Source organism: Procambarus clarkii, chromosome 48 (genome assembly GCF_040958095.1).
Source record: "Procambarus clarkii isolate CNS0578487 chromosome 48, FALCON_Pclarkii_2.0, whole genome shotgun sequence".
NCBI classification, from domain to species: Eukaryota; Metazoa; Arthropoda; class Malacostraca; order Decapoda; family Cambaridae; genus Procambarus; species Procambarus clarkii.
In genome coordinates, this window is record NC_091197.1 from 33,514,634 (window position 1) to 33,538,473 (window position 23,840).

A 23,840-nucleotide genomic window follows, 5' to 3' on the forward strand; every position below is an offset into this window, starting at 1 on the left:
ACAATATTACAAATATCCCAAAATCGTACAACTCTATTATAGATCACAGAGCTGTGCTGTAGTTTACTTGGTGATAACTAACAGTTAACACTGGGTGATAACTATCAGTTAACACTGGGTAATAACTAACAGTTAACACTGGGTGATAACTATCAGTTAACACTGGGTGATAACTAACAGTTAACACTTGGTAATAACTAACAGTTAACACTTGGTAATAACTAACAGTTAACACTGGGTGATAACTATCAGTTAACACTGGGTGATAACTAACAGTTAACACTTGGTGATAACTGTTGGGTGATAACTAACAGTTAACACTGGGTGATAACTAACAGTTAACACTGGGTGATAACTATCAGTTAACACTGGGTGATAACTAACAGTTAACACTGGGTGATAACTAACAGTTAACACTGGGTGATAACTAACAGTTAACACTGGGTGATAACTAACAGTTAACACTGGGTGATAACTAACAGTTAACACTGGGTGATAACTAACAGTTAACACTGGGTGATAACTAACAGTTAACACTGGGTGATAACTAACAGTTAACACTGGGTGATAACTAACAGTTAACACTGGGTGATAACTAACAGTTAACACTGGGTGATAACTATCAGTTAACACTGGGTGATAACTAACAGTTAACACTGGGTGATAACTAACAGTTAACACTGGGTGATAACTAACAGTTAACACTGGGTGATAACTAACAGTTAACACTGGGTGATAACTAACAGTTAACACTGGGTGATAACTAACAGTTAACACTGGGTGATAACTAACAGTTAACACTGGGTGATAACTAACAGTTAACACTGGGTGATAACTAACAGTTAACACTGGGTGATAACTAACAGTTAACACTGGGTGATAACTAACAGTTAACACTGGGTGATAACTAACAGTTAACACTGGGTGATAACTAACAGTTAACACTGGGTGATAACTAACAGTTAACACTGGGTGATAACTATCAGTTAACACTGGGTGATAACTATCAGTTAACACTGGGTGATAACTAACAGTTAACACTGGGTGATAACTAACAGTTAACACTGGGTGATAACTAACAGTTAACACTGGGTGATAACTAACAGTTAACACTGGGTGATAACTAACAGTTAACACTGGGTGATAACTAACAGTTAACACTGGGTGATAACTAACAGTTAACACTGGGTGATAACTATCAGTTAACACTGGGTGATAACTAACAGTTAACACTGGGTGATAACTATCAGTTAACACTGGGTGATAACTAACAGTTAACACTGGGTGATAACTAACAGTTAACACTGGGTGATAACTAACAGTTAACACTGGGTGATAACTAACAGTTAACACTGGGTGATAACTATCAGTTAACACTGGGTGATAACTAACAGTTAACACTGGGTGATAACTAACAGTTAACACTGGGTGATAACTAACAGTTAACACTGGGTGATAACTAACAGTTAACACTGGGTGATAACTAACAGTTAACACTGGGTGATAACTAACAGTTAACACTGGGTGATAACTAACAGTTAACACTGGGTGATAACTAACAGTTAACACTGGGTGATAACTAACAGTTAACACTGGGTGATAACTATCAGTTAACACTGGGTGATAACTATCAGTTAACACTGGGTGATAACTATCAGTTAACACTGGGTGATAACTATCAGTTAACACTGGGTGATAACTAACAGTTAACACTGGGTGATAACTATCAGTTAACACTGGGTGATAACTAACAGTTAACACTGGGTGATAACTAACAGTTAACACTGGGTGATAACTATCAGTTAACACTGGGTGATAACTAACAGTTAACACTGGGTGATAACTAACAGTTAACACTGGGTGATAACTATCAGTTAACACTGGGTGATAACTAACAGTTAACACTGGGTGATAACTATCAGTTAACACTGGGTGATAACTAACAGTTAACACTGGGTGATAACTAACAGTTAACACTGGGTGATAACTATCAGTTAACACTGGGTAATAACTAACAGTTAACACTGGGTGATAACTAACAGTTAACACTGGGTAATAACTAACAGTTAACACTGGGTGATAACTAACAGTTAACACTGGGTAATAACTAACAGTTAACACTGGGTGATAACTAACAGTTAACACTGGGTAATAACTAACAGTTAACACTGGGTGATAACTAACAGTTAACACTGGGTAATAACTAACAGTTAACACTGGGTAATAACTAACAGTTAACACTGGGTGATAACTATCAGTTAACACTGGGTGATAACTAACAGTTAACACTGGGTGATAACTATCAGTTAACACTGGGTGATAACTATCAGTTAACACTGGGTGATAACTAACAGTTAACACTGGGTGATAACTATCAGTTAACACTGGGTAATAACTATCAGTTAACACTGGGTAATAACTATCAGTTAACACTGGGTGATAACTAACAGTTAACACTGGGTAATAACTATCAGTTAACACTGGGTAATAACTAACAGTTAACACTGGGTAATAACTATCAGTTAACACTGGGTGATAACTATCAGTTTACACTGGGTGATAACTATCAGTTAACACTGGGTGATAACTAACAGTTAACACTGGCTGATAACTAACAGTTAACACTGGCTGATAACTATCAGTTAACACTGGGTAATAACTATCAGTTAACACTGGGTGATAACTATCAGTTAACACTGGGTGATAACTATCAGTTAACACTGGGTAATAACTATCAGTTAACACTGGGTGATAACTATCAGTTAACACTGGGTGATAACTATCAGTTAACACTGGGTAATAACTAACAGTTAACACTGGGTAATAACTAACAGTTAACACTGGGTAATAACTATCAGTTAACACTGGGTGATAACTATCAGTTAACACTGGATGATAACTAACAGTTAACACTGGGTGATAACTATCAGTTAACACTGGGTGATAACTATCAGTTAACACTGGGTAATAACTATCAGTTAACACTGGGTGATAACTAACAGTTAACACTGGGTAATAACTAACATTTAACACTGGGTAATAACTATCAGTTAACACTGGGTAATAACTAACAGTTAACAGTGTACTTTTTTATGCTATCCATTTATCAAGTTCTTGCTTGTTTTTGACTTTTACCTTTGTCATCCACTTATCTCAGGCTAGTCCAACATTCTCTGTTGGGTGCAGTATTTTTTGTAATTGTGCATTTATGCAGGTGCGTCTCACTACAAGTTAAGGTCACAAGTACTGGACATTTCAAGTGTAGCAACAATAATGGACTATGTGGTAGTCCCTTCTGGGACACACACACACTGGCGCAAGTGGAACAATGTTCCGTGTTCGGTGCTAGGAAATGGCACTGTGTTCACAGGTGAGACTTGACTACAACAGTTTGCTTGATCACCTCTTGAAGGAAATACTGTACCACAAGCAAGTCAGCCATCACACATCACAGTAAAAGCTCAATAAATATTATCAATAGTAACAATTTAACACTTTCACTCGGGGACAACTCAACATTGCATAGTCCGTTTAGTAGACAGACTTCCGGTGACAACGCAACATTGCGTCGTTGGTGGCGGCTTCGGGAAGGGCGCGCCGCGGTTTTAGACATTATATGCATATACTCCTGTAGGGAATTTCATTGTGAATACATTGATACCAAAATGAAAGACCTAGGGCCAGAATTGAGGTAATAAAATTGAAAAGAGTATACCCATTTTATTGCACTTTATTAGCATTCACGGGGGTAACGCTCCGCCACTTTCTGTTTACTGTGGGTGGTACGCCAGGCTTTTGGACTTTATATTTGCATATACTCCTGTAGGGAATTCTACTGCGAACACAATGATACCAAAATGAAAGACTTAGGACGAGAATTGAGATGTCCAAAGTGAAGAGAGAGTACACATTTTATTGCTCTTGCCCGCTCCCGGGTAACACGCTCTCACTTTCTCGCCGGACTTTTGGGCTTTATATGAATTTAGTCCTGTAGAGAATTCTACTGTGAACACATTGATACCAAATTGAAAACCCTAGGACAAGAATTGAGATGACAAAGTTGAAAAGAGTATACACTTTTCAGTATTACTGCGCTCTCTAATGTAATGAGAGGTGCCTTGAGGTGGCGCAGCGCTCTCTTTCTGGTCCACTTTCATCTTGTCGGCGGGTGGAGCGCGCTGCGGTTTTTGACATTATATGCATATACTCCTGTTGGAAATTCTATTGCGAACACATTGATACCAAAATGAAAGACCTAGAACGAGAACTGAGGTGACCAAAGTGAAAAAGAGAGTAGACATTTTATTGCTCTCGCATACTCCTGGGTAATTTGCTCTCACTTTCTCTGTTTGCTGCAGGTGGTAAGCCGGGCTTTTGGAGTTTATATGCATTTAGTCCTGTAGAGAATTCTATTGCAAGCACATTGATACCAAATTGAATATCTTAGGACAAGAATTGAGGTGACAAAGTTGAAAAGAGTATACACTTTTCAGAATTACTGCGCTCTCACAGTGAATGCCCAAACCAACCTGGGGTAGTGCAGCGCTCGCACGCCCAGAGTGCCAAAGTGTTAATTTAACACTTTCACACTCCAGTGCCTCCCACTCGAGTCATTATTTTTTCTCCCAATTCCGAGCGAGTGATTCTTGCTTTTGTCACAAATTAAAATATTTATAAAAAATTTCATTTTTATCCAATCAACTTCGGGGTGGTTTCAAAATGAGTGCCATTGTCTTCCCGCTTTCTTCCATATGTCCTCATGGCATCTTGGGTTGTTGGCCCATGTAGTAGGCCTATTGTTTACGTGACCGCGCTTGTGACCACTACGCCTTTCTCTCGCGTCTCAAACTTGTGCACATTTCGGCTATTATCGGCAGTAATATTTGTTTCTGTGTCTTTTCAACACATTATATACACTACACGATGGAGCAGAGCAGTTCCACGCCGATAGGAGCAAAGGAATCAACTAAAATGATAAGATAACTACAGTATGCTTTACAAGAAGTTCAGCCGAGTGAGGCTGACACCAACAAAGATCCTTGGTTTGGTTGAAGCATTCTCCGATATTAAGTCAGATATTGAGGAGGAAGTACCGCAAAGTGATTTCAATAGTGACAATTTTGATACAGAGACAGCAGATGATGATGATGTTTCTACGAGTGAGGAGAGTGAGGATTCTGAGGAGGAGAGCGAGGCACGTCCACAGCCTCCTACTCCAAAGGGTGCTGCACGTACTCAACAAAAAGATTCTGGCACTACCTCGAGTACTGACAACACTCCACCACCTGTAGACAGTTTCACTGGAACACCAGGCATGACTATACTGACACCTACCTCTCCTCTAGAATTTATACAATTATTTCTGACTCGAGAGTTGATTGAATATTTTACATATGAAACGAACTTGTATGCATCACAAATTATGCAGAACGCTTCCACGAACATAATGAGTATGTGGGAGGAAGTAACTGTAAAGGAAATGGCAAGATATTTGGGTCTGTGCATGTTGATGGGCGTTTCAAAACTCCCAACGATGAGAATGTACTGGCAAACAAGCAGGCTCTGGCATGTGCATAGCTTCAATACTTTTATGACGTCGAAACGGTTTCAACATATTTCCCAGTGTTTCCATACTTATAATACTGTAACAATCCCATTCCCCTGAACAGTAGAGACAGATTGATAAAAGTTCGAACAGTGATGAAATATCTTACAAGCAAATTTGCACAAATCTACATTCCTAAGAAAGAATCGAGTTTGGATGAAGGCACAATGTCATGGCATGACCGATTATCTTTCAAGGTTTATAATCCAAATAAGCCTGGTAAGTATGGAGTAAAACTGTACATGCTTGCTGAATCAACATCTGGCTACATATATGACTTTGAAGTGTATGCCAGAATTGATAAAACAAGTGGAGACAGTCAGGGGGCTTGACTGAGCCCCTAATGTACAAGGGTTATCATCTGTAAATGGATAACTGCTATAACTCTGCCAACCTCACAGAAAAGCTACGTGAACATGGGGTTTACGCGTGAGGAACCATCAGATTGCAGCGTGGCGCACCCAAGAATCTGTAACAGCATGCAAAGGGTAAAATTGCATTGGATACAACCCTATTCCGCCACAAGGATGATACATTTATAATCCTGTGGAAAGACAAGCGAATGGTCTCACTAATCCCAAACTGCCACAATGCTGACACACAGCAAGTTGAACGAAGGAAAAGAGTTCGGAAACGTGACGGAACTACTTCAGTGCAACAAGTAACTGTAAACAAACCAACTGCAATATGTGACTGATGATCATTTTGACCAAATGGTAAAATATTACCATTTCACATGAAAATGTCACAAGTGGACCAAGAAAATAACCTTTTACTTTCTGCAAATGACTCTCCATAATGCATTTGTGTTGTACTAGAACTACAGCAATGATCCCAGGAAAATGACCTTGCTCCAGTTTCATGAGGTAGGAATGTGGTCCCTGTTGAAGTGGGAAACTGACGAGTGGCCTCTCCAAAATAACACCATGGCATATGCTCCTGATATAAATTATGATGCAAGTACTTCTGATGCTGCTAATGTTGCAACACCCGAACCATCAGATGTGAGGCGACCTCTATTTCCTTCGACACCTCAAGGCCACGACTCCTCATCTGACTCGGAACACGAGACGGCTCCTAGTACCAGTCGTCCTCCTAAGAAAAACCCACGTATTGTTGATTCATCAGAGCATCTCAATAAAACCTTGACCCATGCCATCATTTCCCTGACAAACCATGAAGGTGTCGTGTTTGCTACAAGTCAGGAAAAAGGAGGGACGCTAAGTATCAGTGCAAAACATGTGAAGTTGCACTGTGTGTTACACCCTGCTACACAAAATACCACCGCAAGAGGGTATTTTATACCAGCCCTAGATCTCGTTCTTTATTTCCTTTCCTCATAATTTGTAAGTTGTGTGTTGTCTATTTTCTCCGATTCCACATTCCATAACATGGCATTTATTCACATTAAATACGTGTGCGTGTCCACACTGCTTCAATGAGTTGCTGTTTTCTCAGGTATGTTACTGCGACAGGAGCTAGAAAACTAACGCTGTCAAGTTGGCTGTCAACAAAATGGTTATACCTTTCATAATAGCTGAACTCGCAACCCATTTGATTCATGCTACACAGCAGTATTACCTATCTCTGACAGCAATGATCGAAAGATGGGATAACAAAGTATTTTTCTCATTAATCATTGTGTATAATTCAAATAACATGCCCCTGGGAAGTTGATATCATCACTTGTTAAGCGTGTTAACAAAGTCCTCTGACTTGAGTGGAAGGTCTATTTCCACTTTTACAGTTACTTTATTGCCAAAAACCCTACTCGGGAAAGGTATGGATGACTCCCTTACTTGGAATATATAAGAGCAGAAGACTCGATGATGATTATTTTAGCACGTGAATCTACAATGACTTTTAAGACTCAATAGACAAGGGCAGAGATCAGAGGATTATCACTAGACACTGTACAATTCATAGCTTGTAAGAGCACAATCGACTTGAGAATGGTCCAGGACGGATCGAAACGTTGTCGTCCCTTCACTTTCTAGTGTGTGGTTTGGTCATCATAACTTGTAGTTTACCTGGCCTAGGGTGAGTCTAGTCCATGTCAAAGTTACTTGGGTTCTGTCAACATCCATACCTGGTCTATTGTCAGTGTCCTCTTCTGTCAAGCCTCCAAATCTATTTTGGATCGTTACTATGTAAACAAGGTCACAAATCCTGGTTCTCTGGGTAAGGTTAGGAGGAAAATGTGAGATTCCCTTGATGATGTGGCATGGACAGTCTAAGCTTCATAGTTCTGAGATCTGGTAGTGTTGGAAATGTTATTGTGGCTTTGTGAAAACTGCCTTGGATGCTCTTTATTTTGCCACAATTGACTACTTAATTGAATCTGGTTAACCAGGTTAACCAGATTCAGTTAACTCATCTGAACAATAAGAATAGCGCCTGACAGCTGGGTGGACAGCGCTTCAGATTCGTAGTCCTGAGGTTCCAGGTTCGATCCCCAGTGAAGACAGAGACAAATGGGCAAAATGTTTCTTTCACCCTGATTCCCCTGTTACCTAGCAATAAACAGGTACCTGGGAGTTTGACAGCTGCTACAGGCTGCTTCCTGGGGGTGTGTAACAAAAAGGAGGCCTGGTCGATGACCGGGCCGCGGGGACGCTAAGCCCCGAAATCATCTCAAGATAACCTCAAGATATGGCAATAACTGCGGCCTCATTATAGTACGAGACCAGATATATCATCTTCCTGAACAATTTTGTCCTCACTGTGGACCACTGTACTTACTAATAAGCTGTTCTTGCAGGGTTGCATCTTCTCCATCACCAGCAGAGTACATTCCTGAGCTAATTGCCTGCAGCCTCTTCTCTGCAGCCGTCAAGGCATCGTGATCTCTCTGGTCCTGTGCTCGCATTGTATCAAATGTGCCCTGTAGTTTATCATTTTCCTTCTGTTTATTTTCCTTAGCTTTGATATCCTGAAAAATTTTAAGAAAAATAATACATAGTCTTGCCTGATTACAAATGGCTTCCTATTCTGACAAAACAAAATAATACAAAGACATTCAAGATTAAACAAAGTGTCAGTTTTAATTTTCAACAAAAATGGTCCTATAACCAACGAGCAGAGCGGGGGAGCAATTTATCTGGCCGAGACTAACTCGGCCACCACAACAACGCCTCTGGGGATCGCTCATCTAACCAAACACAATATGAAGTGATCTGCCCGGGTCATGTGGCTCTACTGCTGGCTCCATCATGTGTTGTGACGGCTTGTGCCAGTCTCAGCCATTATATTGTCTACACTTGGTCCTGACCCCTCATCTTATCATGCACTGCCTTAGTCTTGTGGCGGGAAAATTTTCGAAGTATCAAGTCACCCCCAACTCCTAGCATTACTTACACATATCAAGACTTACACATACACCACGAGCGTAGCTCTCATCCTGTAACTACACTTAGGTAATTACACTTAGGTAATAACATAAATTTGTTAACTTACATCAGCCAAAGATTTCTCAAGCTGGACTTTTTTCTTCTCTTCTGCCTTTAAAGTTTCTTTCAAATTTTTCAGAGAAGCAGACAGTTTTACATCTGATTTCTCCTTCTCTTTCAGAGATTTTTCAAGTTCTTGCAGATGACCTCCTGTCTCCTGTTGAAAAACAAAAAAATATTTTCAATCAAATGTTATTAGTCTTCAATGCATTTGTTAACAACTATTAACAACAGGGTGGCATACTGCACCGAGGCAGGAAGCAGCTGTACAAGCTCATGATAGTCAGGGGAGGGCAGGGTGGCATACTGCACCGAGGCAGGGAGCAGCTGTACAAGCTCATGATAGTCAGGGGAGGGCAGGGTGGCATACTGCACCGAGGCAGGGAGCAGCTGTACAAGCTCATGATAGTCAGGGGAGGGCAGGGTGGCATACTGCACCGAGGCAGGGAGCAGCTGTACAAGCTCATGATAGTCAGGGGAGGGCAGGGTGGCATACTGCACCGAGGCAGGGAGCAGCTGTACAAGCTCATGATAGCCAGGGGAGGGCAGGGTGGCATACTGCACCGAGGCAGGGAGCAGCTGTACAAGCTCATGATAGCCAGGGGAGGGCAGGGTGACGTACTGCACCGAGGCAGGGAGCAGCTGTACAAGCTCATGATAGCCAGGGGAGGGCAGGGTGACGTACTGCACCGAGGCAGGGAGCAGCTGTACAAGCTCATGATAGCCAGGGGAGGGCAGGGTGACGTACAGCACCGAGGCAGGGAGCAGCTGTACAAGCTCATGATAGCCAGGGGAGGGCAGGGTGGCATACTGCACCGAGGCAGGGAGCAGGTGTACAAGCTCATGATAGCCAGGGGAGGGCAGGGTGACGTACTGCACCGAGGCAGGGAGCAGCTGTACAAGCTCATGATAGCCAGGGGAGGGCAGGGTGGCATACTGCACCGAGGCAGGGAGCAGCTGTACAAGCTCATGATAGCCAGGGGAGGGCAGGGTGACGTACTGCACCGAGGCAGGGAGCAGCTGTACAAGCTCATGATAGCCAGGGGAGGGCAGGGTGGCGTACTGCACCGAGGCAGGGAGCAGCTGTACAAGCTCATGATAGCCAGGGGAGGGCAGGGTGACGTACTGCACCGAGGCAGGGAGCAGCTGTACAAGCTCATGATAGCCAGGGGAGGGCAGGGTGGCATACTGCACCGAGGCAGGGAGCAGCTGTACAAGCTCATGATAGCCAGGGGAGGGCAGGGTGGCATACTGCACCGAGGCAGGGAGCAGCTGTACAAGCTCATGATAGCCAGGGGAGGGCAGGGTGGCATACTGCACCGAGGCAGGGAGCAGCTGTACAAGCTCATGATAGCCAGGGGAGGGCAGGGTGGCATACTGCACCGAGGCAGGGAGCAGCTGTACAAGCTCATGATAGCCAGGGGAGGGCAGGGTGGCATACTGCACCGAGGCAGGGAGCAGCTGTACAAGCTCATGATAGCCAGGGGAGGGCAGGGTGGCATACTGCACCGAGGCAGGGAGCAGCTGTACAAGCTCATGATAGCCAGGGGAGGGCAGGGTGGTGTACTGCACCGAGGCAGGGAGCAGCTGTACAAGCTCATGATAGCCAGGGGAGGGCAGGGTGGCATACTGCACCGAGGCAGGGAGCAGCTGTACAAGCTCATGATAGCCAGGGGAGGGCAGGGTGGCGTACTGCACCGAGGCAGGGAGCAGCAGTACAAGCTCATGATAGTCAGGGGAGGGCAGGGTGGCGTACTGCACCGAGGCAGGGAGCAGCTGTACAAGCTCATGATAGCCAGGGGAGGGCAGGGTGACGTACTGCACCGAGGCAGGGAGCAGCTGTACAAGCTCATGATAGTCAGGGGAGGGCAGGGTGGCGTACTGCACCGAGGCAGGGAGCAGCTGTACAAGCTCATGATAGCCAGGGGAGGGCAGGGTGGCGTACTGCACCGAGGCAGGGAGCAGCTGTACAAGCTCATGATAGCCAGGGGAGGGCAGGGTGGCGTACTGCACCGAGGCAGGGAGCAGTTGTACAAGCTCATGATAGCCAGGGGAGGGCAGGGTGGCATACTGCACCGAGGCAGGGAGCAGCTGTACAAGCTCATGATAGCCAGGGGAGGGCAGGGTGACGTACTGCACCGAGGCAGGGAGCAGCTGTACAAGCTCATGATAGCCAGGGGAGGGCAGGGTGGCATACTGCACCAAGGCAGGGAGCAGCTGTACAAGTGTCCCAGCTGCGTCATACTGGTGGTAGGAAGTTGGAGAAAAGACACTTCCAGCCTAGAGTGATTACAGAAAGGTCACTCAAACACTTAAACCTTTCCAAGCCCTATTTGTCATCATGAAGACAAGTAGCAATACGATAAATACACTTGTTTCCCCATGTGCTGTCTCTCTTATCCACACAACTGTCAACACTTGCTTCTCAGCCCGTTACCCTATCACACAGTATGCCATCTGACTTGTTTCCCATGGAGTGTAGTATAAGCTCCTCGCACAGTGTTCCTTATGTGGTCCTCAGGCGACAGTTTTCTATCTACAACCACCTCAGCTGAGGTGGTTGCCGGTCGGCCGAGCGGACAGCACACTGGACTTGTGATCCTGTGGTCCCGGGTTCGATCCCGGGCGCCGGCGAGAAACAATGGGCCGAGTTTCTTTCACCCTATGCCCCTGTTACCTAGCAGTAAAATAGGTACCTGGGTGTTAGTCAACTGTCACGGGCTGCTTCCTGGGGGTGGAGGCCTGGTCGCGGACCGGGCCGCGGGGACACTAAAAAAAAAAAAAAAAAAAAAAAAAAAAAAAGCCCCGATATCATCTCAAGAAATCATCTCAAGATAACCTCATAGATCTCTTTCTTTATAACAATTCTTTTAAGCTTTTTCACATATTTGGTAGGTTGTATGTGGTCTATTTTCTCCTGTTCCACACTCATTACTGTGGCATTTATTCACATTAAATTCCATTTGTTAAGTGTTGCTCCATACATTTATCTTGTCCAGATATATACGATAAAAAAATCTTGTCCAGATATATGCTGTACATCATATACGATAAAAAAAATATAAAATAAAACCGCATTGGAAATACATATAACAAATAATTGAAAATATATTAGTGGCAACTCGCAGTGCTTGAATGGCCCCCACGACCGCCTCTGGGAGCTTCACGCACGGGCGACCAGCCCATGACGCCCCATTCTCCACGTCCCCACAGCCAAAGTAGGTGGAATTTTTTAGTTGTTTTCTGGGCAGAGCCCCGTCGGCTCCCCGGAGCTTTACCAGGCTGATATGCTAATGTCAGACTTTGGCATCGGTCATGTGTATGGAGTTCTAGGGCCTACCGGGGACCACGGCCAGAACCTGGCCCCCCCTCAGAGAGGCAAGGGGACCAATGGCCTATAGAAACCCCCTGTGTGGTTGGAAGCATTATATGTCTGCCATCGACCGGGTCAAGCATCCAGAAAGGTAAGCATTCCAAAACACACCCCTATTCTGGTTAAAATTGCTACTAAAAGCCGAACTAGTGGATAGAACTCTTCAACAGAAAACAAGCAAACTAGTATGACGTCACACATCACCGCGCCGCTGTCTGCGCAGCTCCCCCCTCCCCAGGAGGGGAAAGGGGGAGCCCCAGACCTCCCACGCCAGCTATCCACCCATCAGTTCTTCGGCTGATGCTACGGGCACCGGTTGTGTGCTCCGGCTCCAGTAGTTGTTTCAGCACTGTACCTAGTGTGGTGTCTGTCTTCTAGGTGGTGCGTGAACCGGGAGTGATTCTCCAGTACTCGGGCTGCATGTGCCTAGGGTTCCCTTCCCTAGGTGCCCTGTAAGTACTGCCCTTGGGGCTTGGGGCCACCTTCCACAAGTTCCTTGGGTTCTGCCCCTGCTAGTCCGTTTACTGCTTGGTTTTCGGCCGCTCTTTGTGTGCTCGGGTGTTCTGTCACCCTCGTTCGCCTTAGGGTAAGGAGCAGTTTTGCACTGGTGGGGCGCAGGGTACTGCGCAGCTTGTCTCCACCTAACATGGCGGCCGGCTCTGTTCTGCTTGGGTACGCTGTCCTCTTGCGGGGTTTTCCTTTTCTTTTTCTTTTTTTCTACCTGGTGGTGGGTCTGCCTTCATTCTTGCCCCTTGTGTCCTTTGTGCTCTGAGTATTTTTCTGGTGGTTACCCCCTGCTAGGTCCCTGTGAGTGCACACGTCCCGGGGGTTCAGCTCTTAGAAAGTTGTTTGGTAGCTTTGGGCGCCGGTTAGCAGTACCCTGCCTGGGATTACCTGAGCGCGAGTCCTCTTATAGTAAACGCTCGGGACCCTGGGAAACCCCTGGGGGCGCGCGGGTCCAATGGATGCGACCCCAGAGTCCCCCCTCGCTTCCAGCGAGTTTGAGGGTTGCTCTCACCTCTTGTCTCAGGGTGACTCTGTTTTGCCTCCGTCTGCTGCCTGTGGGGTTGGTGACACCTTTGACCCGGAGTCCTGGTTGTTGCTCGTTGTGGCTCGGTTACCCAGTTGTGCTAAGCAGGTGCGGACAGCAGGGGCGTTGCGCTTTGAGCCTTGGTGGTGGTAACGCTCTCGTTTGTTTGCTTCTCGGGAGCCCCGGGGCTGCCTCGTTTTGGTTCGTGTTGGGACTTGGGGGTGCTGGTTGCTTAGGTTCCTTCCACGCCCCCCTGTCTTTCCCCTGGATCTCCCCCTTCCTGCCTACATCCGGTTCCTTACGTCTGTGGGTTCGGGGCGGGATTTGATGGTTTTGAGACTCTGGCAGTCTCGGGGAATTCCCCTTCCGGGGTAGTGACGGGGGAATTTGAGCCTATTCCTCCAGCCGTGTTGTAAGAGTCTGCCAGTGGGCTCGCTCCCTTAGTATTTTCGAGGCTGCCCCGGTTTTTTGATACGGCCGGGGCTTTGGGAGGACGGCTCGGCCCCGGGGCCTGTCGTGTAGGTTCCCGTGGCTGGGGAGGGGCTGACTTGGGGGCCTTGGCCCCGTAGGACCCCGTGGGGGGGGGGGTTTCTCCCCCTCTAGGCTAAGCTTGTGGTTACGCGGAGTGGGGTTTTTCCTCCCCACTCGCCGTATGTGTTGTTGGGCGTCGGCCCCTCCCTGGGCTCAGTTCCTTGGCCTTTGAGTTGGTTGGTTCCGTCCTGTGGGTGGATGCTACCCCCCCTTTTTAGGACGGTGTCTTCGTCATGTTTCCACGTTCTTGGAGTTCTACGTGACTTCTGGTCTCGGGTGCGACTGTGCTTTTGTGTGCCTTCCTGACTGGTGTTTGCTTCTGTGTTCTCGAGGGTTCGGGAAGGTTTTTCGCTACTTCCCGTATTATTGGAACATCTGTCGGCTCCTAGTCCGGGTTGCCATATTGGGCTACTTGTAGCCCAGTTGAGCTACTTGTAGCCCAGTTGGGCTGCTCATGGCCCGGTTGGGTTCCCTTTGGGCTCTCTGTCTTCGCTTCGTTGGCAGGTTTTGTTGTTACTGCTTCCTCTTTTGGCTACTTTTCTAGTGCAGTAGTCCTGGTTGGCACCTTCCCGCAGAGCGGGTTGTGCGGTTCGGTCAGCGTGTCATGCGCATGCGCCGTGGAGTTTGTTTTGGTCTGAGCGGTGTGTTTCAGTGCTGGTGTTTTGCGCCCCTTTTTCTCGGGTGTTTCGCCTTTCGCTCTTCTCCCTTGCTCCGGTATGTGCCCCTTCACTCCGGGGGTGTCCTGGATTCTAGCTGTGTGGTGGACGCCGAGATTTTCCCTGTGTCATGAGTGTGGGTTACCTCCTTCGCCTCTACCCTGCTCTCCAGCATGTCCGGCTCTGGCTTCTTCACCTGGCGGTGCTCCCAGGATCTTCTGGGCGCAGTTGGGTCGTGTCACGCTCGTGCCTCCATTCAACAGGCGAGTTTCTGCGGTCTGGCGTCTTTTGGCCGGGCGCTGGATGCGAGGATGTTTATATACCTGTCTTTCTTTAGGTATATCTATGTACGACTGAGACCGTTCGCACACCAGTGACTGTCCCTTTTCAACCCTTCCAGTCCCATTCACGTGCATGTCCAACCCATGCTCGAGTCATTCAGGGGACCCACCTCTTTCGTGTTATGAGGTGTGTGGGTTGTGGTGCTGGTTATGTACTCCCCTGGGAGGGCTCTCCTGGTTGTGCTTGTGGGATTTGAGCTCTGGCTCTTGGGTCCCGCCTATATGGAAGAACTTGTGGGATAGTACCAGTGGAGTGCAGTGGTGCAATAGGCACAATCGGGGAACACTGTATAACCATCAGAGGTCTGCAGTTGTTACACATCCTACCTATGGGCATACGCCATGTTGCCGGTACCTCTGTAGTCTTCCAAGGTACACTAGCCTGTTTTCGAATAGCGGTTCCAGGCCGTCCTGGTTGTGGTGGGTATGTGGGCCTGCGGGCCGCTCCCAGCAGCAGCCTGGTGGACCACCCTCTCACATGTCTAGCCTAGCCTCGGGCTTGGCTTGGGGTGTAAATTGAACTCCTGGAACCCCATCCAGCAGGTATCGAGCAGGTTTCTCCGCCGTCAGTTGCCTGGTGTGCAGGTTCCTGGGCCTGCTGGGTTCTGTCGTGTCTCCGTTGGCCCTGTCTGGGGTCTGCCTGCACCGTTCTCTGCCTTTGCAGAAGTGAGTTGCTATTTACATGTTGCATGTTGCGGTGGTGCCTGTTGCTGCTGCTGCACGTGTGCATTGGTAACGTGTTTCACAGTGGCGTGTCCTTGTTCCAGTGTATGGTTATGGTGTGGCGCTTTGCTGCTGTTTTGTACCTAGGGTTTGCGAATGGGGGTTTGCTTCTTTTTCGTGGTCTTCGGGTCCCTGGCTGGGCCCTCCCGTGTGCATGGGGTTTCTATCCCTGCCCGATTGTCCACCCCTGGTTGTTTCCTGGGGTTTTTTCTTCAGCTCTTTCGTCCTGCCTTTCCCCAGTCACTTTCCTGGCATCTCCTCTGGTCGGTTTTACCTGCACTTGCTGCTGTGGGGGAGGGGGGGGGTCGGTTTCTATCACTTCCCTTCCTTGTGCGTTCCCTTTGTTTCCTCCTCTGCCGCAGGGGTGTTCTGCGTGCGTTCCTTGGCTTCTTGGGCGTTCTTTCAGCCTGTATCATATGGTGCGCTTATTTGTCTTGGTTTGTTTCAGTTGCTCGTACCCCTTGGTTTGGGTACTGTTTCTGGAGGCAACCCTTACGCCTTTTTCGGTTTTCCTGGCTTGCCCTGCTAGTTGGCTTTTTGGGGTCTTGCAATGTCTCGCGTCAGACCCGTCGTTTCTGATCTCCTGGTGGGCTTACTTGCATTGGGGAGCTTTCTGTTCGGCCGACATTCCATTTCCTTGTGCTGCCAGGGTTTCGGTGGTCGCGCCCGAGATCTACCTGCGGCTCCGCCTTTTCCTGGGCTGCTTCCGTTCTGCCTCGCGGTCTCACCTCCGGTTGGTGGTCGGGTGGCTTCGTGGTAGGTGTCCCACCTGCGTACTTCTTCTTGTATGGCAGTATGGGGTAATTTGGCGGTCCTTTCTTTTCCTCCTGTCCCTTCTTAGGTGGCTGCAGTTGTTCGCGTCGGCTTGGTTTTTCTGGTGGGGATTGGGGGCCGTCGTCTTGCTACGTACTGTCACCTCTTTTCATGCGGCGCTGGCGGAATCGCTTCGGCTTGCTTTCGGTCTTCGTGTTGCTTCTGCACCATTAGTAAGCTGTCTCATGTGTTGTTTCACCTCCGGCCTGTTCGTGCGCCGCTTACACCGTCCTGGTCTCTGGTCAGCGTGCTCCGTCTTCTCTTCGGTTGGTGGTGCCCCTTCGGTTCCGGTTTGTTTTTCGTCGGCACTTTTTTCCTGTTGGCATTTGCCTCTGGAGGTCGGGTTTCTGGGCTTCTTGCTCCTCCGCTGGGGTTTTTCTGCTCCTTCAGTTTTAGCGTTTTGGTGGTTTGGTGGCAGCAGTCTCCATCTTTTCTGGCATGGGATGGGGCTGCTGCGTTCCAGAGGGGTGCTTGGTTGGTCGGGCCGGGGGGTGTGTCGTGTTTGGTGTTCAATAGTGGCCCTCTCTGCTGTTATTTGCGTGCCTTGACATGTGTCCGGGGCGCGTTTTGAGTTGATCCGGTTTCTGTTCTTCCCTGTTCGCGGGTGACGGTGTCCCGGGTTGTCAGTCATGTTCTTGCGGCTAACCTGCCTGTGTTCTTCCCCCATGCCCGTGGCGTTTGTGGCTTTGCTGCTCTTGCTGCCGTCTGGGCGGCGTGTCCTTGCTGTTATTTGGGCACGGATCTTTGGTGTTCGTACTGGGGCCTTGCTGCTCGTTGTCTCGTGTTGTTCCCAGGCCCTTTCGGGGCTGTGACGCCTTGGGTTGGCATTTGCTGCTGGTTGTCTCACTTCCGTGGGGGGGGGGGGGTGCGTGATGTCTGCCTCCCAGTTCCGTCCCTTTGACCTTCCTCTGTAGGTAGTTAGCTCCGGGAAGGCGACGAGGCTCCCCCCAGAAAACCAGCATTGAATGTAATGAAACTCCATTTTCTGGGTGAGACCCGGAGGTTCCCCGGCAACCCTCCCTCCCTCCGGTCGGCAGCTTTTCGCGTGTTTTGACATCCAGCCTCAGAACTGATGGGTGGATAGCCGGTGGGAGATCTGGGGCTCCCCTTTCCCCCTCCCAGGGAGGGGGGGAGCTGTGCAGACAGCGGCGCGGTGACGTGTGACATCATACTAGTTTACTTGTTTTCTGTTGGGGAGTTCTATCCACTAGTTCGGCTTTAGGTAGCAATTTTCACCAGAATAGGGGTTTGTTTTGGAATGCTTACCTTTCTGGATGCTTGACCCGGTCGATGGCAGACATAGAATGCTTCCAACCACACGGGGTTTCTATAGGCCATTGCTCCCCTTGCCTCTCTGAGGGGGGCCCAGGTTCTGGCCGCGGTCCCCGGTAGGCCCTAGAACTCCATATTGTACACATGACTGATGCCAAAGTCTGACATTAGTATATCAGCCTGGTAAAGCTCTGGGCAGCCTCCGGGTCTCACCCAGAAAACAGCGTTTCATTACATTCAACGCTGGGTTTTTTTACATGTACGTTGTTCAGGGAAGGGAATGTCTCATTTTACAAAGATAAAAAAATGCTAGCGAAAACTTTATTTTATGCGGCGCACAGAGGGAATGTCACAATAAACTCGCCCATCACAGTGGTTAAATATCTCAGGTATAGTATTAACAAGCAACTTTAAATATCCCAGATACAGTATTAACAAGCAACTTTAAATATCCCAGATACAGTATTAACAAGCAACTTTAAATATCCCAGATACAGTATTAACAAGCAACTTTAAATATCCCAGATACAGTATTAACAAGCAACTTTAAATATCCCAGATACAGTATTAACAAGCAACTTTAAATATCCCAGATACAGTATTAACAAGCAACTTTAAATATCCCAGATACAGTATTAACAAGCAACTTTAAATATCCCAGATACAGTATTAACAAGCAACTTTAAATATCCCAGATACAGTATTAAGAAGCAACTTTAAATATCCCAGATACAGTATTAACAAGCAACTTTAAATATCCCAGATACAGTATTAACAAGCAACTTTAAATATCCCAGATACAGTATTAACAAGCAACTTTAAATATCCCAGATACAGTATTAACAAGCAACTTTAAATATCCCAGATACAGTATTAACAAGCAACTTTAAATATCCCAGATACAGTATTAACACTTTCGCTCACCCCGCGCGCCACCCCTCGACAGGGCGATATGGGCCCCAGCGTGTCATGGAAGCGCGCGTTAATTCCGAAAAGTGTATACTCTCTTCAACTTTGTCACCTCAATTCTCCCTCTACGAGATAAAATTTGGTATCATTGTGTTCGCAATAAAATTCTCTACAGCACTAAATGCATATAAACTCCAAAAGCCCGGCTAATTACCCGCAGCAAACAGAGAAAGTGCGAACGAGTTACCCGGGAGCGCGCAAACGGGATAAAATGTTTTCACTATTTTCACTCTGGTCACCTCAATTTTTGTCCTAGGTCTTTCATTTTGGTCTCAATGGGTTCGTAATAAAATTCTCTAGAGGAACATTAGCATATAAAAAAAAAAACCTGGTCACGCTCCAACCGCCGACGAGTTGAAGACGGGCCACGCGTTAGCCGTGAGTGAGTGCTCAGAGGCCTTCTTGCTACACTCCAAATTCCCACCCTTTTCAAGCCTTTCTTTCGCAATTTTCTTCCTGGAAGGGCCTTGTTCATGATTACTATCCATCGTGGAGTAAGCGTAGATAGTTTCTAAAGCCGCAGTAAGAAATATAGCCACGGGAAATAGCCGAAATGTTCACACGTTTGAGATGCGAGGGGAGGCGACATTGGTCACAACAGTGGAGCAAAGACAATGGGCCCACGGGGTGTGCCAAGCCGCCTGAGGGCCACGAGGCTCAACAAAGAAAATGGGAAGACATCGGCGCACATTTTAAAACCAGTCCCCAAAAAATCAGATAAAAACCTGATTTTTGGCGAATTTTTAAAGTGGATGACGCAATGCTGCGTCATCCCCGGCATTACCGCCAGTAAACGGATGACGCAATGCTGCGTCATCCCCGAGCGAAAGTGTTAACAAGCAACTTTAAATATCCCAGATACAGTATTAACAAGCAACTTTAAATATCCCAGATACAGTATTAACAAGCAACTTTAAATATCCCAGATACAGTATTAACAAGCAACTTTAAATATCCCAGATACAGTATTAAGAAGCAACTTTAAATATCCCAGATACAGTATTAACAAGCAACTTTAAATATCCCAGATACAGTATTAACAAGCAACTTTAAATATCCCAGATACAGTATTAAGAAGCAACTTTAAATATCCCAGATACAGTATTAACAAGCAACTTTAAATATCCCAGATACAGTATTAACAAGCAACTTTAAATATCCCAGATACAGTATTAACAAGCAACTTTAAATATCCCAGATACAGTATTAACAAGCAACTTTAAATATCCCAGATACAGTATTAACAAGCAACTTTAAATATCCCAGATACAGTATTAACAAGCAACTTTAAATATCCCAGATACAGTATTAACAAGCAACTTTAAATATCCCAGATACAGTATTAACAAGCAACTTTAAATATCCCAGATACAGTATTAACAAGCAACTTTAAATATCCCAGATACAGTATTAACAAGCAACTTTAAATATCCCAGATACAGTATTAACAAGCAACTTTAAATATCCCAGATACAGTATTAACAAGCAACTTTAAATATCCCAGATACAGTATTAACAAGCAACTAATTTGATCACTTTTTTTATTCATATAATTTAACATAACTTGTCTTTTTTCTCCATTATCATTAATTGACTTTTCAAGCTTCACCTTGAGTCATGTTGTCCCACACACAAAACATACCTCACTCCCCCCCCCCCTTGAGTCATGTTGTCCCACACACAAAACATACCTCACTCCCCCCCCCCCTTGAGTCATGTTGTCCCACACACAAAACATACCTCACTCCCCCCCCCCCCTTGAGTCATGTTGTCCCACACACAAAACATACCTCACTCCCCCCCCCCCCCTTGAGTCATGTTGTCCCACACACAAAACATACCTCACTCCCCCCCCCCCACCTTGAGTCATGTTGTCCCACACACAAAACATACCTCACTCCCCCCCCCCCCCTTGAGTCATGTTGTCCCACACACAAAACATACCTCACTCCCCCCCCCCCTTGAGTCATGTTGTCCCACACACAAAACATACCTCACTCCCCCCCCCCCACCTTGAGTCATGTTGTCCCACACACAAAACATACCTCACTCCCCCCCCCCCAATAGAGTCATGTTGTCCCACACACAAAACATACCTCACTCCCCCCCCCCCCAAGAGTCATGTTGTCCCACACACAAAACATACCTCACTCCCCCCCCCCCCAATACCACCAGAATAATGATTTCTTCAGCACTTTTGCATCCAAATAACTAAAACAAAAAAGATTCACTCTGATATGGAACATAACAGAAGACAGAGCATGTGATATAAATAAAATTTATTTATTACAAAATAAATTTATTTATTACAAAATAAATTTCTGGGAATTTATATTAGAACAACATGCTACAGTACTTACTGTATCACGAATCTGCTGCAGCTGTATTATTTGATTGTCCAACTCTTTTACCTCTCTTGTACCGTTACTAATCCGTTGCTGCATTTCATCAATCTGCTGTTTGACTCCCTCATGCTCCACTCGAGCTTTCTCACTGCCTTCCTGAAAAATTTTGAAAGTGTCACATTCAGACTCAAGTTGAATTGCTTAGTTTAAGCCTGTGCCAGTTGCAAGTTCCTTCAAAATTATGTAGCAGCTGATCTTGGGCAAAAACAGCCATATCAGTGAACAATGTTTATATCACATTGACAAAACGCAATGTTGAATGTAATGAAATGCCTCCTCCTTGACGAGCCTTCGAGCATACCTGGAGAGGGTTTCAGGAGTTTTTCTACTCCTCCAGCCTGGCCTGGGGCCAGCCTTGACTTGTAATACTGTAACTTGGTCCAACAGGCTATTACTTGGAGCGGCCCGCAGGCCCACATATCCACTACCCACCAAACACACACCGAAACTACGACGTTGGTACAACGTTCGAGCAAGTTTTAACACCACCTAACCAGTTATAACAACTAATATAGCAAGTTGTAACAACGTTCTAATACGTCATAAACACGTTAAGCCAAGATGTAACAACTTTATTTCAAGTTGTAACAAGCGGAAAATAGAGACAGTTTCGGTTTGTGTTTCCAGGGTACAGCCTGCTTGGTCCGGCACTTCTTGCAAGAACCTGTCCAAGTGCCTCTTGAATAAATCCACATTCATTCTTTTATATTTCTAATATTTCTAATGTTTGCTGGTAGAGTTTTGAACAGCCGTGGACACCTCATGTTAAGACAGTGCTCTCTGATTGTGCCTATGGCACCTCTACTCCTCACTGGTTTTATTCTGCATTTCCTTCTTTCCCTGAAGTTATTTCAATGAGAATGCTCCATGCAAATGGGTCACATCAGATGTGAGAGTTTTGTTTGGCATACCAGGGATCAGACACAAGACTTGGTTCCACACAGAAGCTCAGAAAACTTGTGCCAATTCTCCACTATGTTGGGGAAAACATCCAGAGTATTATTATAACTTTGCATATAGCTGGAGAGTTAATAAAGCGGGTCTTATGTTTACTGGGTTGCCTAGGATTGCTTGGATAGGTTTGGGTTGGGTTAGGCTCTTTTAGTTACATTTTCAATTTAATGAATGCCATATGGGCTAATTCAATAACAAACAAAATGAACCTTTGGGGGTTCCAACAGTACATATTGGCACATGTGACCCAATAGTTGCTGTAAGAAGTACATTACTCTCATTTGAGGAGGATGGGCCAGACTCTTGCTCAACCTGGTTTACTCTTCTGAGTTAGTACAAGGTAATGTAATTTCCTTCAAGTTGATTCCTCACTTCCCTGGCAAGTTGCTATACATCATCATTATGATACAAATATTAGAGATGTGTACAAGACATACCTGTGCCGATACAAACTTGTAGGCAATGTAAAGTTTAGTCAGATGTTCCAGTTCCCGCTGCACCTTCTGGAACTCCAGGTACATTGTGCGCTCCTCCTTCAGCTTACTCAGTGTGGGCGTGATCTCCTCCTCCAGAATCTATGTACAGGACATATTTTTATGCCTTCAATAAATTGAAAACAGTTAGGCTAAGTGATATATGAAATCATGCAAATAAAGCAACTGAAAATAAACTTGAAATAACTAAATGCCCATTACATTTCCCCTAACTAAAACACCAGACATGCATGAGGAACAATATAGCCACTCAAACCCCCAACCATTAATCAATACATTAACATACATCATTGATCTCCTTCAGCTTTGCATCCTTCTTCTCTATAGTCTTCTGTGCTTGCTGCTTCTTAGACTCGTACATCCGGGTGCCTGCAGCTTCTTCAATCATTGCAAGAATCTGAAAACCATCATCGAGTTTCAAAACTCAACATTCAAGAGCAGATACAGCAACTCTCCTCCTAGTCCACCTAAAGCAATGAGCATTATAAAATCACTACGTATTAAACACATGTACAGCAGTTGTATGTATGGTGTGACCTTGCTTGAATGCATCATGGCGAGTTGGAACTATCGGCATGCCAGTAACAATTGGCTAATGCACGACCTATTGACAAACCAGGAACGTGCATTTGTTCCATCAATGTGTCTTGGTAAACTAGCCCAAAACAATACATTCCCACATTTCATATTTCTTTCAAAGTTTTTACTATTCTACTGCCTCGAGTGGTACTGGAAATACAACAAAAATGCAATACTTGCACAGAACTTCCGTACCTGAATACTCAGTAATATTATTATTATTTGGTTTATTATCTAGCACAGATGTGGTTATACATTTACAATGGTAACCAACATATATACATGTTCTTCTGTCCTCCATGGACAGGGTTAGAGATCTGTTAGACATCATACTGCATAATTAGTTACTGAGCACTCAACCACAATAAGTGTTTGACTGCTCAGTATATACATGCATACATGTATACCAACACTGTAAAGTAAAAATAAATACTGGAGTTAAATTATATTTTACAGCTAAAGAGGCCAGATATTATCGCACTTGCAGAGTGAGGAGCTCTGCTATTTGGAGAGATGACAGACAAATTAGAAACGGTGGGAGTGTTGCAATCCTGGTGAAGGATTGACTAAAGGTAAGATAATTGATACTTGACAACCCTACAGAAGTAGACATAATGGCACTGGAGATTTGCAGTCAGAACAATAA

The 23,840-nt window shown here is 45.9% G+C and overlaps 1 protein-coding gene across 3 annotated transcripts in view; it reads right to left on the reverse strand.

Moving 5' to 3' along the window:
- Positions 1 to 23,840, reverse strand: part of SMC2 (structural maintenance of chromosomes 2) — a 115,414-nt gene that overhangs the window by 81,506 nt on the left and 10,068 nt on the right. For all 3 annotated transcript variants that reach the window (XM_069302689.1, XM_069302691.1, XM_069302690.1), the window contains exons 5-9: positions 22,902 to 23,012; positions 22,559 to 22,696; positions 21,123 to 21,263; positions 9,062 to 9,211; positions 8,348 to 8,537 (exon numbers count right to left, since the gene is read on the reverse strand). In XM_069302689.1, the coding sequence (XP_069158790.1) occupies positions 8,348 to 8,537; positions 9,062 to 9,211; positions 21,123 to 21,263; positions 22,559 to 22,696; positions 22,902 to 23,012 (730 nt within the window). The remainder of the gene's footprint in view (positions 1 to 8,347; positions 8,538 to 9,061; positions 9,212 to 21,122; positions 21,264 to 22,558; positions 22,697 to 22,901; positions 23,013 to 23,840) is intronic.